At 44.0% G+C, this 16010-nt stretch overlaps 1 protein-coding gene across 11 annotated transcripts in view; it reads right to left on the minus strand.

The window, feature by feature from the left end:
- Positions 1-16010, minus strand: part of LOC126985140 (glutamine amidotransferase-like class 1 domain-containing protein 1) — a 113121-nt gene that overhangs the window by 90317 nt on the left and 6794 nt on the right. For all 11 annotated transcript variants that reach the window (XR_007738335.1, XR_007738334.1, XR_007738336.1 and 8 more), the window contains exon 2: positions 13334-13410. Coding sequence is in view for 5 of the 11 variants with exons in the window: in XM_050839697.1 (XP_050695654.1) it covers positions 13334-13410 (77 nt within the window). In the remaining 6 variants the exon portion in view is untranslated. The remainder of the gene's footprint in view (positions 1-13333; positions 13411-16010) is intronic.

Below are 16010 nucleotides of genomic sequence, written 5' to 3' on the forward strand. Positions count from 1 at the left end.
GTTGGAACAGGCAGGCTCTAACCTGTTCGAGCCCGCTTTCTCAGTCAATGCTTGTACCTGTTCTTCACGTGGCTCAGCGCTGGTAGCCTGCACAGGTAAACCTGTTTTCTTTGTGTGGGCACCCTAAGGCTCTTTGTCTCATCACCTCCCCCCCCTCCTACTGACAGTCTTCTACCTTTTAAATTCTTTTGCCATGTTGCCTCTCTTCCTATCTTCTATCCATATTTTCAAGCTGACTGATCTTCTGAACTTGCTAACTGCATGCCTCCCCCCCTCCAGCAGCCCCGCTGCACTCGACTTTCTACTCTAGCTCATCCCAATACTGTTCAAACCCCTTAAGCAAGAGTTAGCCTACATCTTCATTCTTTCATCCCCTTCACTGGTAAATTCTGGAACAGCCTTCACTTATCTGTATTTCCTCCTGCCTAAAACGTGACCTCTTTCAAGAGGAGTGTATCAAGATACCTTTCCACCTAAAATTGACCTCTCTTTCGGCCACTCTTTACTTTTCTCTTTTAAAGGAGCAGCGATTAGTGACCTTTATTTTCTACCCCTTTTTTTGTTGCCCTTGAGTTACTTCCTTTATTGGAAAAAAAAAGGTGTAGTCAAGTCAGAGTTGCCTACTTTTGGCCGGGGTTTGGTTTTGGTCGGAGTTTGTAAAAATATCTCTAACTCCAATTCCTTTACGTAATCAATTCTTGTATCAAGTACTTGGCTGCACTGCTAGGGCCCTGTTTTGCGACTTTGTGGGAAATTTCCACAAATTTGTGGGAGAAATAACTTTTGTGGGAGCTCTTAAGAACATAAGAACATAAGAACGTAAGGAGTCTGCCAGAGGCCAGTCGGCCTATACAAGGCAGCTCCTTTTCAGAATATTCCTTTGACATGAATTTTTTTGTGAAAATGTTATATTTTGTGATGCTTTGCATGGATTATTAATTAGTAGATCAATGAGATAAATAGCAAGACAATGTCATAGAAGATGCACCCAATGACAAATGATACACAGCCAGTATTGAATGAGTCTTGAGTCCTGTAGTATACTTGTAAGCATCTCCAGCAGCACCAAATAGGCACCATAGAGCTCAGCATAGGGTTGCCAGTTCTGTCCTCTTTAGGGCTATCCGTAATTGTGTGAATTGAAGTGCAGTGTGAACTGACTAAGTGTAGCTAATGAAGTGAAGTGTGGCATGGCATGGATGGCTGTAATATATGGTGTGGTATGACTGGGTGGTGCTTGGTGTAGTGTGGTGTTGGAAATTTCTGTATACAGGTAACTCTCGATTTACATGAGTTTGGTTTACGCGTTTTTGAAATGACACGGGGTCCAAAATCCAAATAATTGTTTAATTTACACGTTTGTTTCACTTATACGCAATATTTTATGGAGTGGCCTCCAGATGTCTCGCGCAACTGGACTCACAAGGCGCTGCGGCCACACAGCTGAGCTCAGTTCTTCCCGCGCGCCACTTGAACAAAAATACAGTACCCACGCTGCCACGCTACTCAACAATAGGGGTGGGCTGGTACCGGTACCAGTACCGGTACTAACGGTACCAGCTATACGGTACAGTATTGGTACCAAACTGCTCGGTACCGGTACCAATACTAGCCAGTCGCTCTTGATGTCCCTCATTTCTTCCTCACACGAGTGAGGCTGAGACTGAGTGCCTGAGTGAATATACTCTCTCTCTCTCTCTCTCTCTCTCTCTCTCTCCCCACTGAATGAAGCGAATATTTATTTTTTGATAGAAACCAACCTCTTGTTTGATTTACATTGTTTTTGATTTACACGACCTCTTCAAGGACACAATACTCGCATAAATTGAGAGTTACCTGTATAAAATTACCTCCCTGCAAATTATGTGTAATTAGGGAGGAATAGCTCACTATTTGCGTAATTTGCACTTCTTGTAAATAATTACATTATTATACAGTAAAACCTCACCATTTGCACACATATGGGCGGTCTGAAGGTGCGCAAATGGTGAATGTGCAAATGGCGAACTTAATAACCTATGGGGAAAAATACTTATGGGCGGTCATGTCCCAAACCGCCCCCCTACCAGAAAAAAAAAAGACTGCTGGCAGAAACACGTTATCAGGGCTGTGTTTTAGAGAGGGAATTGGGCCGCCCGGAACGTTCCGGGCACTCTCTAACGCGTGATGCCGCAGCACGAGTTGCCAACTTGGAACGTCCGCGGGCTCCCAGTTTGGAGAAGTGGAGCGCCTCCGTGCTGTGATGACGTCATCAGCAAATATGGCGGCCCAAACAAACACATATAAGTGTCCCCATTGCATTTCACCTCTCTATGCCACCATAACCACTGCAGCTTCCTTTTCATTCTCTGTTGTAATGAACTCGTTGGCCAGAACAGCTAGTGATGCATGTTTAAACGTCATCAGGAAGATCAGCGGACACCATTTTGCTGCCAGAAAAGCTAGTAAACGTCATCAGAAGGATCAGCGGACGCCATATTGCTGCCAGTGAGACGCCGTAACCATAGCAACGACGAGGCTTAACTGAGAGGCGCACAAAAGCGTATGATAGAGGGTTCCAGGAGGTCTGGGCGCCCGAGACGTCCCTAGTTGCTCTCTCAAATGCACCCAGGCCTGCGTTTGAGAGAGTGTATCGGGCCGCTTGGAACGTTCCGGGAGCTCTCAAACGCGTGACGCCGCAGCACGAGTTGCCAACTCGGAACACCTGCGAGCTCCCGGTTTGGAGAGGTGGAGTGCCTCCGTGCTGTGATTAAGTCATCAGCAAATATGGCGGCCCAAACAAACATGAGGTGTGCAAATGGCAAGACCACCTGCACATAGGGTGGGACGATGGCCGCAAATTAAGGCCGCGTAAATGGCGAGGGCACAAAGGGTGAGTGCGCAAATGGTGAGGTTTTACTGTACAGTAAACCTTTGATATAACGGACCCGCTTGTAAAGGATTTCGGGTATAACAGACAAGGTCATAGGGTCATAAATTCATGGGGACCGACCGATATGGTTTTTGAACGAAATGCACCCAGTAGCTACAATAGCATTGTTGGCCACCTCGCCCTCCTCCCATTATCTGCTGTCCCATCCTTTGGTTACTGTAGTCTTTTTCAGCCTACCTGATAAAATATTTTCCTCCTTGTGGTTCCCATTCAAATGAAGAATGTATTTTCACCACAAGAAAGTCTTGTGCATCAATCCAGGATGTAAATGTAATGAAAAATAGCCAAGTGTTTGTGAGTGTCGGTACTGACACAGCTTAATGCTCGCAGCGAGCGTTAGACATATTTGCTGGTGTTGCTAAACGCTCGCTGCGAGCTCCACCCGCACTCAAATCTCTCACGTATGAGAGTGTTCCAACACTAATTCTCACAACACAGGATTGCCAATTGAGTGGGTTCTTCACTAAATTTGGTGGAAAATCATATCAGCCCAGCGTGGCAAACCTACGGACGAGTAACTGGTGGATGTTCTTGCCCAATAAAGCGGCATTTCTGCATAGCTTCACCTATCACCTGACTGATTCTTTGACCAAATAGTTGTAAATATTGCAGTTGGCAATACTCCCTTGCCAGAGTCTGAAGGAGAGATGTTCGCAGTTACCTCAATATGGCTGATCATCCTGCACGCACCGACGTAAATGTTAACAGTCAACACTCCCTGAACGTGCATGTACGTTCGCAAGAGAGGCATACATAACTGACTCCTATAGATCTGGACCTCCTCTTTCCAGTGGTGTTCTTGGTTTTTAGCTGTGATGAATAGTTTTTGAGATACAGAGGTTAAAAGAGACCCCCCATTGGGCTGCCCGACTGCACCTGAGGGGAAAGTCGCGTCTGCACCGTGCGCAAGGAAAGGGTTAAGGGGTCGCCCATTAGGTAGGTTAGGTTTGGTTAGTTTGAATTTATTCTGGACTCAGTGTGGGGTGGCAGAAATATGGTGGAAATACACAACGCAAGACGGGACAGGGCAGCGGTGTTGCGTGAAATACCTCCTCGCAGAAAAAAGTCGCATGCGCACTGGTGGAATACATGGCAGTGAAAGCATTAATTTGTCTGGTTTTGTTTTAGTTTGTCCACTTGTGATCTTTGTGAATGGTGAGTGAAATAGAGAAACAGTAAGCAAGTGGAACCTCTCTCTGCAAGTTATTTCATGACTGCAGCGACGGGTGTACAACAGGCATTGAAAAGTCAATCATTTATTGATTTGTGACAGAAACAGTTAGCAGACTATTTTATAACACACTGAAAACTACAAAAAAAAAAGAAGGTTCGCCTGCCAGTGCGAGATAAACACTTGTAAAATTTTATCCATACCCATAACAATACGGCACCCCCGCAGGGCCCCACTGCCAACCTGGCAGCCTCAGTGCATTGCAGTCCATTGCCAAGTGTTCTGTGCAGTTCTGCAGACAATGTTTTGACAACATACAATAAAAAAAAACTATACCTACGTTTATTAGGTTCGTCGGTATTATTGTACGTATCTTTAAATTACCGCCGCTTATAATGGACTTTCGGCATTAATGGACTAAGGTTTCCCCCAATTAGTCCATTATATCGAGGGTTTACTGTAATTCTAATTTACGATGTTAAAACAAAGAATGGGAGAAACTTTTATTATCAGCAATTCGAAGCTGGTGTATTGTTTTTTGTGCAGATAAGTGACGTAAAGTGTTGAAGCTTCAAAGCTTCACTGAAACTGACGTCACATATACTTGAGGCACAAAGCTGCACTCGGATATAAGACACCAACCCATCACCACCTGCTCCCTGAGTTAAATTAGTCTCCCCTTTCCACAACCTTCATGGTTATTATTTTTATTGTACATGTGTAAATAAACACAATGCTCAATGTAGCCTAAATATACATTGTCCATGGCCTTCAAGAGGCAGGCAATTCAACCAGACAACACCCATTTCCACTACGCTTCACCCACTCCTTAACCACCATCAGAGCTAAGTACATTGTATTCATTTCCTGTGTGGTTTCGGGCAATTAACATATCCCCGTAATTCCTATATACGTATGTGGCGGATGTTATATTGGGAATTGATCTTTGTAACGCTCCACGTCAGCTCTACATCTAGACCAGGGGTTCCCAAACCAGGGATCGGGACTCCAAGTGGGGTTGGAATGCTCATTATGTGGGGTCATAAAGAGGCCATGGGGTAGGTGGGGTCACTGAGGTACCCCCAAGGCCTGGGGGTATGAAATATCCATGCAGGGATTATGAGACTATGTCAAATTCAGTGCTGTGTAGTACTTTCATTGAGAAACTTGGAACCACTTATGTTTGTGAGGCAGCACTCATCAATGGTGTTCATTAAAAATGACTATCGTAGCCGTATGACTGCCATCAACTTGGAAAATTGCATGGTGTGTTAGGGCATGGTGTGTTGCCTAACATCATACACACCCAGATACAGAAAGTTGATCAAATAGTCCAAATATTAGGCTAATCATAATATCAGACAGCCAGGAGATGCAGTATGATACTTGCAATACAGCTGTTATAACGGAGTAGCATGTTATGTAGTGTTAAAATAGTATCACCAGTTTGTAATTGCCAAATTTGAGAATTTCATTTTGATTACCTTTTAGTTACTCTCATTTCCATCACTACTTGGAATTTACAGCTACAAAGGATATTGATTTTAATGAAGCACTGGATCTCGCAGAAGAGAAACGGGAACCTGAGAGGGAATATGAATGCTAGATTCCCAAAGTTGCTAACCGAGTCTTTTGATTTTGTGCAGTTTCCATTCAAAATTGATGCAAAGCAGTGTGGTTCTATTGCACTTGAAATGGCGGAGTAGCATGTTATGTAGTGTTAAAATAGTATCACCAGTTTGTAATTGCCAAATTTGAGAATTTCATTTTGATTACCTTTCTTTTGTAAGTAAAATCTAAATATGTTTTATGTGTTAATTTCTCCTTTACATAAATACCACTATATGCCCAAAAATTAACAATAGTGCTGTAAATGTAGAAGTAAACATAAACACTTGGCATATATATATATATATATATATATATATATATATATATATATATATATATATATATATATATATATATATATATATATATATATATATATATATATATATATATATATATATATATATATATATATATATATATATATATATATATATATATATATATATATATATATATATATATATATATATATATATATATATATATATCGCGGTTTCTTCATGTATACGGATGCATTGACGCTAAATAGGAAGGCAGAGGAGGGAGGCAGAGGGAGGAAGGCAGAGAGGAGGGAGGGAGGCAGAGAGGAGGGGAAGGGAGAGAGGAGGAGGAAGGCAGAGAGGGAGGGAGGGAGGGAGGCAGAGGAGGGAGGGAGGGAGGCAGAGAGGAGGGAGGAAGGAGAGGGAGGAGGAAGGCAGAAAGGAGGGAGGGAGGGAGGCAGAGAGGAGGGGGAAGGGAGAGGAGGGAGGAAGGCAGAAAGGAGGAGGGAGGGAGGCAGAGAGGAGGGGAAGAGGAGGGAGGAGGAAGGCAGAGAGGGAGGGAGGGAGGTAGAGGAGGAGGGAGGCAGAGAGGGAGGGGGAAGGGAGAGAGGAGGGAGGAAGGCAGAGGAGGAGGGAGGCAGAGAGGAGGGGAAGGAGAGAGGAGGAGGCGGCAATGGCCGTTAGGGTGCTCCTGAGTGACGTCACGGGTAGACTGTGACGTCATGGTTTCCTATTGGCCAGCCGCTCACTCAGGGACGACTGCTATTGGTCGAGAATTTCTCATAGCAACATTATCCTAAAAAAAAATTCACGCGCCACACTGCAGAGTTGCCAGATTGGTCTACTTATCGCAAATTGGGCTACTTTTGGGTATTCTGTGATACTAAATTATGACCCCAGGGTGAGTTTTGAATAAATATAGTTGTATAACAAGGTCTTGTCTCATTTCAGTCAATAAAAGAACGAAAAAACATGTTTTATATGACGTGTCAGAAGTGACTTCCCAAATGCATATTTTCCCATAGGGTTATAGTCCGCCGTTATATATATATATATATATATATATATATATATATATATATATATATATATATATATATATATATATATATATATATATATATATATATATATATATATATATATATATATATATATATATATATATATATATATATATATATATATATATATATATATATATATATATATATATATATATATATATTTTTTTTTTACAACAAAGGAGGCAGCTCAAGGGCACAAAAAAAACAATAATAAAAAAAAGCCTGCTATCGCTGCTCCCATAAAAGAATCAGACGAGGTGGCCAAAAGCAAGGTCAGATTCGGGAGGAGAGGTGTCCTGATATCCTCCTCTTGAAAGAGTTCAAGTCGTAGGCAGGAGGAAATACAGATGAAGGAAGATTGTTCCAGAGTTTACCAGCGTGAGGGATGAAAGAGTGAAGATGCTGGTTAACTCTTGCATAAGGGGTTTGGACCGTATAGGGATGAGCAGGAGGAGAAAGTCGAGTGCAGCGGGGCGCTGGAGGGGGAGGCATGCAGTTAGCAAGTTCAGAAGAGCAGTCAGCGTGGAAATATCGATAGAAGATAGAGAGGCAACATCACAAGGAATTTAAGAGGTAGAAGACTATCAGTAGGAGGAGGAGAGCTGATGAGACGAAGAGCCTTAGCCTCCACTCTGTCCAGAAGAGCTGTGTGGGTGGAGCCCCCCCACACGTGAGATGCATGCTCGATACGAGGGCGGACAAGGCCCCTGTATATGGATAGCAACTGCGTAGGGGAGAAGAACTGGCGGAGATGATACAGAACGCCCAACCTCGAGGAAGCTGATTTAGCGAGAAAGGAGATATGAAGTTTCCAGTTGAGATTTTGAGTTAAGGATAGACCGAGGATGTTTAGTGTTGAAGAAGGTGACAGCTGAGTGTTGTCGAAGAATAGGGGATAGGTGTTTGGAAGATTGTGTCGAGTTGATAGGTGGAGAAATTGAGTTTTTGAGGCATTGAAGGACACAAGGTTCCTTCGGCCCCAATCGGAAATGATAGCAAGGTCTGAGGTTAAGCGTTCTGCAGCCTCCAGTCTGGAGTTGTGTACTTCTTGTTGAGAGGGTCTTCTATTGAAAGAAGTTGAATAATGCAGAGTGGAGTCGTCGGCGTATGAGTGGACAGGACAGTTTGTTATGGAAAGAAGATCATTGATGAAAAACAGGAAGAGAGTGGGTGATAGGACAGAGCCCTGTGGAACACCACTGTTAATAGGTTTAGGGGAAGAGCAGTGACCGTCTACCACCGCAGATAGAACGGCCGGAAAGGAAACTGGAGATAAAGGAACAGAGAGAGGGATAGAATCCGAAAGAGGGCAGTTTAGAAAGCAAAAACTAGTGCCAGACTCTATCGAAGGCTTTCGATGTGTCCAGCGCAACAGAGAAAGTTTCACCGAAACTGCTAAAGGAGGATGACCAAGAGTCAGTTAAGAGAGCAAGAAGATCGCCAGTAGAATGCCCCTTGCGGAATCCATACTGGCAATCAGACAGAAGATTAGAAGTGGAAAGGTGCTTTTGAATCTTCCGGTTAAGGATTGATTCAAAAGCTTTAGATACACATGAAAGTAAAGCTATTGGGCAGTAGTTTGAGGGATTGGAGCAGTCACCCTTCTCAGGCACAGGCTGTACAAAGGCATACTTCCAGCAGGAAGGAAAGATATATGTTGATAGGCAGAGACGAAAGAGTTTGACCAGGCAGGGTGTCAGCACAGAAGCACAGTTTTTAAGGACAATAGGAGGCACTCCATCAGGTCCATAAGCCTTCTGAGAGTTGAGGTCAGAGAGGGCATAGAAAACATCATTAGGAAGAATCTTAATAACAGGCATAAAGGAGTCAGAGGGGGGATGAGTAGGAGGAATATGCCCAGAATCATCCAAGGTGAAGTTCTTACAGAAAGTTTGAGCGAAGAGTTCAGCCTTAGAGACAGATGAGACGGCAGTGCTGCCGTCAGGGTTAAGGAGAGGAGGGAAAGAGGAAGAAGTGAAATTGGAGGAGATATTTTTGGCTAGATGCCAGAAGTCACGGGAAGAATTAGAAGAAGCAAGGTGTTGATATTTTCTATTTATAAAAGAAGTTTTGGTAAGTCGGAGAATAGATCTGGGACGATTCCGGGCTGAAATGTATAGATCAAAGTTAGTGGGAGTTCGAAGACTCTGGAACCTTTTGTGAGCTGCCTCTCTATCTTTAATAGCACGAGAACAAGCATGATTAAACCAAGGCTTTTTAGCATGAGGAGTAGAGAAAGTACATAAAATGTATGCCTCCATTCCAGAGACAATCACCTCTGTGATGTGCAGAGCACACACAGAGGGGTCTCTCTCCTGGAAGCAGTAATCATTCCACGGGAAATCGGAAAAGTACATCCTCAGGTCGTCCCACCGAGCTGAAGCAAAATGCCAGAAGCATCGCCTCCTCGGTGGGTCCAGAGGATGTACAGGAGCGATAGGACAGGATACAGAAATAAGTTTATGATCGGAGGAGCCCATATATATATATATATATATATATATATATATATATATATATATATATATATATATATATATATATATATATATATATATATATATATATATATATATATATATATAGACACACACACACACTTGGGGTCGCACTGAACAGTTGAAAGTGATGAATGGGGTCGTGCTAGGAAAAGCTTGGGAACCCCTGATCTACACCAAGTGAGTAGTGCCATTATTTGGTGGTAGTTAATTGGGGCTAGGGAGTGTTTATCTAACTTTGAAGCGTGTCATCATTATGCATCCGAATGATTCATAATTTTTTCTGTGAAACCCCATTTAATTTTTCACATGTGGTGTGGTGTGGTGTGAGGTGTGGCTGGGTGTGATGTGTGGTGTGGTGTGGCTGGATGTGATGCGTGGTGTGGTGTGGTTGGGTGTGATGCGTGGCGTAGTGTGGCTGGGTGTGATGCGTGGTGTGGTGTGGCTGGGTGTGATGTGTGGTGTGGCTGGGTGTGATATGTAATGTGGTGTGGTGTGGTGTGAGGCAAGGCTGGGTGTGCTGTGTGGTGTGGCTGGGTGTGATATGTAGTGTGGTGTGGTGTGGTGTGGTGTGGCTGGGTGTGATGTGTGGTGTGGTGTGGTGTGGCTAGGTGTGGTGTGGTGTGGTATGGCTGGGTGTGATGTGGGATGTGGTGTGGCTGGATGTGATGTGGGGTGTGGTGTGGCTGGATGTGATGTGGGGTGTGGTGTGGCTGGATGTGGTGTGGTGTGGCTGCATGTGATGTGTGGTGTGGTGTGGCTGCATGTGATGCATGGTGTGGTGTGGCTGCATGTGATGTGTGGTGTGGTGTGGCTGCATGTGATGTGTGGTGTGGTGTGGCTGGGTGTGATGTGTGGTGTGGTGTGGCTGGGTGTGATGTGTGGTGTGGCTGGGTGTGATGTTTGGTGTGGTGTGGCTGGATGTGATGTGGGGTGTGGTGTGGCTAGATGTGATGTGGGGTGTGGTGTGGCTGGATGTGATGTGGGGTGTGGTGTGGCTAGATGTGATGTATGGTGTGGTGTCGCTGGGTGTGATATGTGGTGTGGCTGGATGTGATGTGGGGTGTGGTGTGGCTGGATGTGATGTGGGGTGTGGTGTGGCTAGATGTGATGTGGGGTGTGGTGTGGCTGGATGTGATGTGGGGTGTGGTGTGGCTAGATGTGATGTGGGGTGTGGTGTGGCTAGATGTGATGTGGGGTGTGGTGTGGTATGGCTAGATGATGTGTGGTGTGGTGTGGCTGGCTGTGTTGTGTGGTGTGGTTTGGCTTGTTGTGATGTGGGGTGTGGTGTGGCTGGGTGTGATGTTGGGTGTGATGTTTGGTGTGGTGTGGCTGGGTGTGATGTGGGGTGTGGTGTGGCTAGATGTGATGTGGGGTGTGGTGGGGCTGGGTGTGATGTGTGGTGTGGCTGGGTGTGATGTTTGGTGTGGTGTGGCTGGATGTGATGTGGGGTGTGATGTGATGTGGGGTGTGGTGGCTGGGTGTGATGCGTGATGTGGTGTGGCTGGATGTGATGCGTGATGTGGTGTGGCTTGGTGTGATGCGTGGTGTGGTGTGGCTGGGTGTGATGTGTGGTGTGGTGTGGCTGGATGTGATGTGGGGTGTGGTGTGGCTAGATGTGATGTGGGGTGTGGTGTGGCTGGGTGTGATGTGGGGTGTAGTGCGGCTGGATGTGATGTGGGGTGTGGTGTGGCTGGATGTGATGTGGGGTGTGGTGTGGCTGGGTGTGATGTGGGGTGTGGTGTGGCTGGATGTGATGTGGGGTGTGGTGTGGCTGGATGTGATGTGGGGTGTGGTGTGGCTGGATGTGATGTGGGGTGTGGTGTGGCTGGATGTGATGTGGGGTGAGGTGTGGCTGGATGTGATGTGGGTGTGGTGTGGCTGGATGTGATGTGGGGTGGGGTGTGGTGTGGCTGGATGTGATGTGAGGTATGGTGTGATTGGGTGTGACATGGGGTAAGGAGTGGCTGGATGTGATCTGGGATGTGGTGTGGGTGGATGTAATGTGATGTGGAGAGGCTGAATGTGATGTGTGGTGCGATGTGGCTGGGTGGTTGGATGTGATATGTGGTGTGGATCAGTGTGATGTGCAAAACTTGGCTGAATGTGATATGTGGTGTGGTGTGCTGGGTAATATTTGCATAGATATTCAGGCTACATAGTAAACCAGGCAGCTAAAAAAAAAAAAAAAAAAAAAAAAAAAGCAAAAAAAGGCCTGCTCCTAAAAAAAGAGAGTAGTTAAGAGTAACCAAAACAGAGGTCAATTTCTTGTGGAGAGGTGTCTTGATACTCTCCTCTTGAAGGAGGAAGGAGGCTTCATATCAGGTTAAAAAGAATCTCAAGATGCGAGAGGCTGAAAGACCTGGCATGTACTCAGGAGTATGCAGTGACAGTCTCAGTTCAATGTGCTCACACCCCTTCAGGACCCTGAAGAACTGTAGGATGCTTTCAAATGTGAGACTCCTTAAACTTCCAAGGAGTGCATTGGAGAGCACCTAAGTGGATTTGTCTTGGTGGAGACTCTGGAGAATATCAAAGAGAGTCACTCTGCCAGGCTTACTGGGAATCAGGACCAATACAGGGCTCTGTCACGTAGGACTAGAGCTCTTCTGAGGAGAGACAAGGAATGGTATATCAGGGGTCTCACTTAGAAGTCGAGGGCCATTTAAATGCGAATGACCTTCGACCTGATTACCGAGCCCTAAAGAAGCTCTGCTATGAGCCTTCCTCTCAGGAGAGCACTATCCAAACAGCAGATGGCTGCCTTGTGTTGGACATGGATGGGCAGAAGGTTCGTTGGAGTGAGTACTTTGAGCAGTTGTACATGGCGGACCCTCCAAGTGGGGGGCAGCTTCCAGTTGCTGGGTTGCAGGTGGTGGATGATTGTGTGAAGTGGTTATTTTCTGCTCCACACTCAAATTTCTTCCCTTTCCTGCACTTCTCCCCACAAGCCTATCTACTCATCAGTACTAAAATAAGGGAGTAAAATTCAGAGAATATGTAAATGATCAACACAGTACTGCATATTTCTTGTAAGTTTATGTATCCACCTCAAAATTATCAGTGAATTTATGTTTGTCTGTGTGTGCCATTTAATCCCCTTTATGCTGATATGTATATAATACATGATGATTATGTTTAGTTTTAGGAGTAAAATCCAGGTATATTCAGTGGTGGAGTTTCATAATTAGTGCACACAGCATTGCCGGATATGACATGAGCTTGGCCTGGCCATAGCGAAGGGGTTAAGCCTACATGTTATAACACTATCAGTATACAAACAATCATTTGATGATATTTTGTTTTTAGAATACAACTTAATTGTACAATGAAGGATGCCTGTAATGGATACATGTATGCCTAAGGGAAATCAAAATAATTAGAAGAATACATCTCTTTTATAGACACATTCTTTAATCACATCGGCATCTGCCTTATATCTTGGACCAGACTTTTTATCTGGTAAACTACCATTCTTTTTACTTGAGCCATCAGTCAAGTGGATTCATCACTCTACAGGCCTACATATCATTCAGCCTAAATCATATGCTTTAGTCATGAATTAACTCTACTGAAGTTTCATTTTATATAACAAAGAAATTTCCCTTATTTTGCAGACCAATATCTATATAATCAGGGGTTCTATATTCTATATATCTATAAAATCAGAGGTTAAATTTCATATGCCTTGGTTCTCATCTTCAATCAAACATAAAACTCTTCAAATGTTCTCTAGGGAAGAGGTAAAATTCTATATTTTGTAACATGATGGCTGAACAATGATACTGTACCTCTGGAGTAGCAATTTCTATGTTAAATGCAGATTGTGTCAACTTGTAGCACTGGAGGAAGGAAGGTGCTGACACACCTGAAAAATATTACAACACATTGTGAAATTGAATGAAATGGAAATATGATTTAAGTTATTAAAGGTTGAGAATCCTTTATCCGAGATCCCAAAACCTCCAAAATCTTTTTTGGATGCTAACATGACTTTTTTTTTTTTTTTTCCGCCACCTCATGGTGGGGACACAAGCTATATGGAGGCTGTCAGGGTCAAGCGCATACGTCCCTCTGAGGAGGGACCACTGACCCTTGCTGGGTAATGGCTCATGAAGGAGAGGGGAGGATGCTGATAGAACGACTCTATCGGCTGACATCAGCCTAGTTGACCAAGTCGGTCTTTCAACGAGGACTGGCGAGTCTCTTTGTACAAGTCAAAGATGTGAGCATGGATTCCTGTTGTTTGCCACAAGACAAGAGTGCTCAAAGTGGAAAACAATGGGAACAGAGTCTCAGTTACCACCTTGAGCTAAAAGAAATAAGGAATGCAACATCCCATTCTCCAATACAGAATGAATCCATATTTTAAGGAACGGGTGGCAACCCTAAAATTTCTCTAGCCTGCCATGACTGACAACCACTGCCCGCTGGTGGTGAAGGCAGGGAGAAGGGGGAAGGGACGTTACAAAGCGCATTTTACACGTATTTCAGGACGACCCTTGTCAAACCTAATTGTATGTAAACTCATAGAAATAGCACCCATGCACTAGTGTCAGATTGCACTTGTACTTTGGTGTGTGATCTTTGTGTGTTCAGCACTACAGCACCATGCATTTTTTCATACAGTAAGTACAAAACATTATTTTTACTTGAGATCTCCATGTATGAGCGTAACATGACTAGCGTCATTACTTGTGCATTACTTTAAAAATAAAATATCGACTTATTTCAGTTTTCATTTTGGATAATATTCGCGAGAGGGTGGTAGCCTCCTCTGGCAAAGTTAATACTTACAACATGGATTCTTTTATAGTCCCTGAATGTAGTGCAGTAAAAAGTGACTTCCGCAAAATAAAAGGGGGTCGAGGGAGGAGAAACCCCATACATGAAGTATATTTTGCATCCATACAACACACTGCTGTATTGTTTTTCTGTCGCAAATGGAAGGGGGGTCAAAAGGTAGGTTACGTAAAGTTAGGTTTGGTTAGTTAGAATTTATTTGGCACGCAGTGTGGGCCAGCGGAAATATGCAGCACAGGACGGAACATGGCGGAGGTGATGCAGTCAGTGTTATGAGAAATACCTCCTTGTAGAAATAAGTCATTCTGCTGTTCAATAAGCATGCACACTGGGGGAATACACAGCAGGAAAACATTAATATGCCTGGTTTTGTTCTAGTTTCTCCACTTGTGATCTTTGTGAGCGGTGAGTGAAATATAGAAACAGTAAGCAAGTTGAACCTCTCTGCAAGCTACCATTTGCGGCTGCAGCAGCGGGCAGCGGCGGGTGTACAACAGGCATTTAAAAGTTAGTCATTTAGTGATTTCCGGAGAAAAATACTATCTCCATAATAAACAGCATCATATTTTGTCCAGAAATAAGCAGTCAGCATCTCAAAATTCGTAGGCTACCCTCTCATGAATAATCTCCTTCATTTTATTTAGATTCAAATAAAAATATTCCGAAATCCGCAACACCTTCGATCCCAGGAATTTCTAATAAGGGATTCTCAACCTGTACTACAAATCTGTGGTACCTGTACAGAGTATAACTTTCACATGATTTTGTTAAAATTAATACCAATTATTCTAAAATATAAGACCATATAGAGTCTGCAAGAGGCCAGATGGCCTAAACAGGACCTTCTGCAACTCTTGTGGGATTCCTGCAAGGACTATGGTTTGCTGACCAGCCTGTATTCTGGGACAGAGAGTGCTGTTAAGTGTGCGTGTGTAGGGGGGAGGGCTTGTCCAGCTTCTTTCCCATGAATGTGGGAGTGAGGCAGGGCTGTGTCCTTACCCCATTGCGGATTGGCCTGACCCACGGCGTTATGGACTCACTCAGCACGAGTATACGGAGTTGTCGATACCTGTGCAGAAGGACAAGTCCCTTGTGCTCCCTGTCTAACTTATGGTTGTGAGACATGGACACAAAATGGGGACTTGGAGAGGCGGATTGATGCCTTTAGTAATAAATGTCTCAGCAGAATCATGGGATATCGCTGGAATGACTTTGTGTCAAACCGGTGACACAAAACCCCCTCCTCCTCCCCATTGACAAACTGTTACATGCTAGGTTGTGTTCGTAAACCTTTTACATCAATATATTGAAGGCTCTTTCATTTTCTGGAAGCTATTAGTTAATGCACTGTACTTTAGAGACTAAAGTAAAACACATAAGTATTAACCTCACATGGGATGGCTACCATAAATAAAAGGGAAATATGGAGCTTAGCATAGCATTCTCTGCCACCAGTAAAAATAATGGTACAGGACAAGGCATATCACACAAATTTATCATAATGAAGCTTAACAAATGTAACAAAACAAAACCTAACCTAATCTATCCTAACTCAGCCACCCTACTGCAAAAATACAATGTGCTAGACTGTGCTCATAAGCTATACACATAAATATTTTGAAGTTTCTTGAGTTTTCCAGAAGCTATTAATTACAGCACTGCATT

This window comes from Eriocheir sinensis, chromosome 58 (genome assembly GCF_024679095.1).
Source record: "Eriocheir sinensis breed Jianghai 21 chromosome 58, ASM2467909v1, whole genome shotgun sequence".
Lineage (NCBI taxonomy): Eukaryota > Metazoa > Arthropoda > Malacostraca > Decapoda > Varunidae > Eriocheir > Eriocheir sinensis.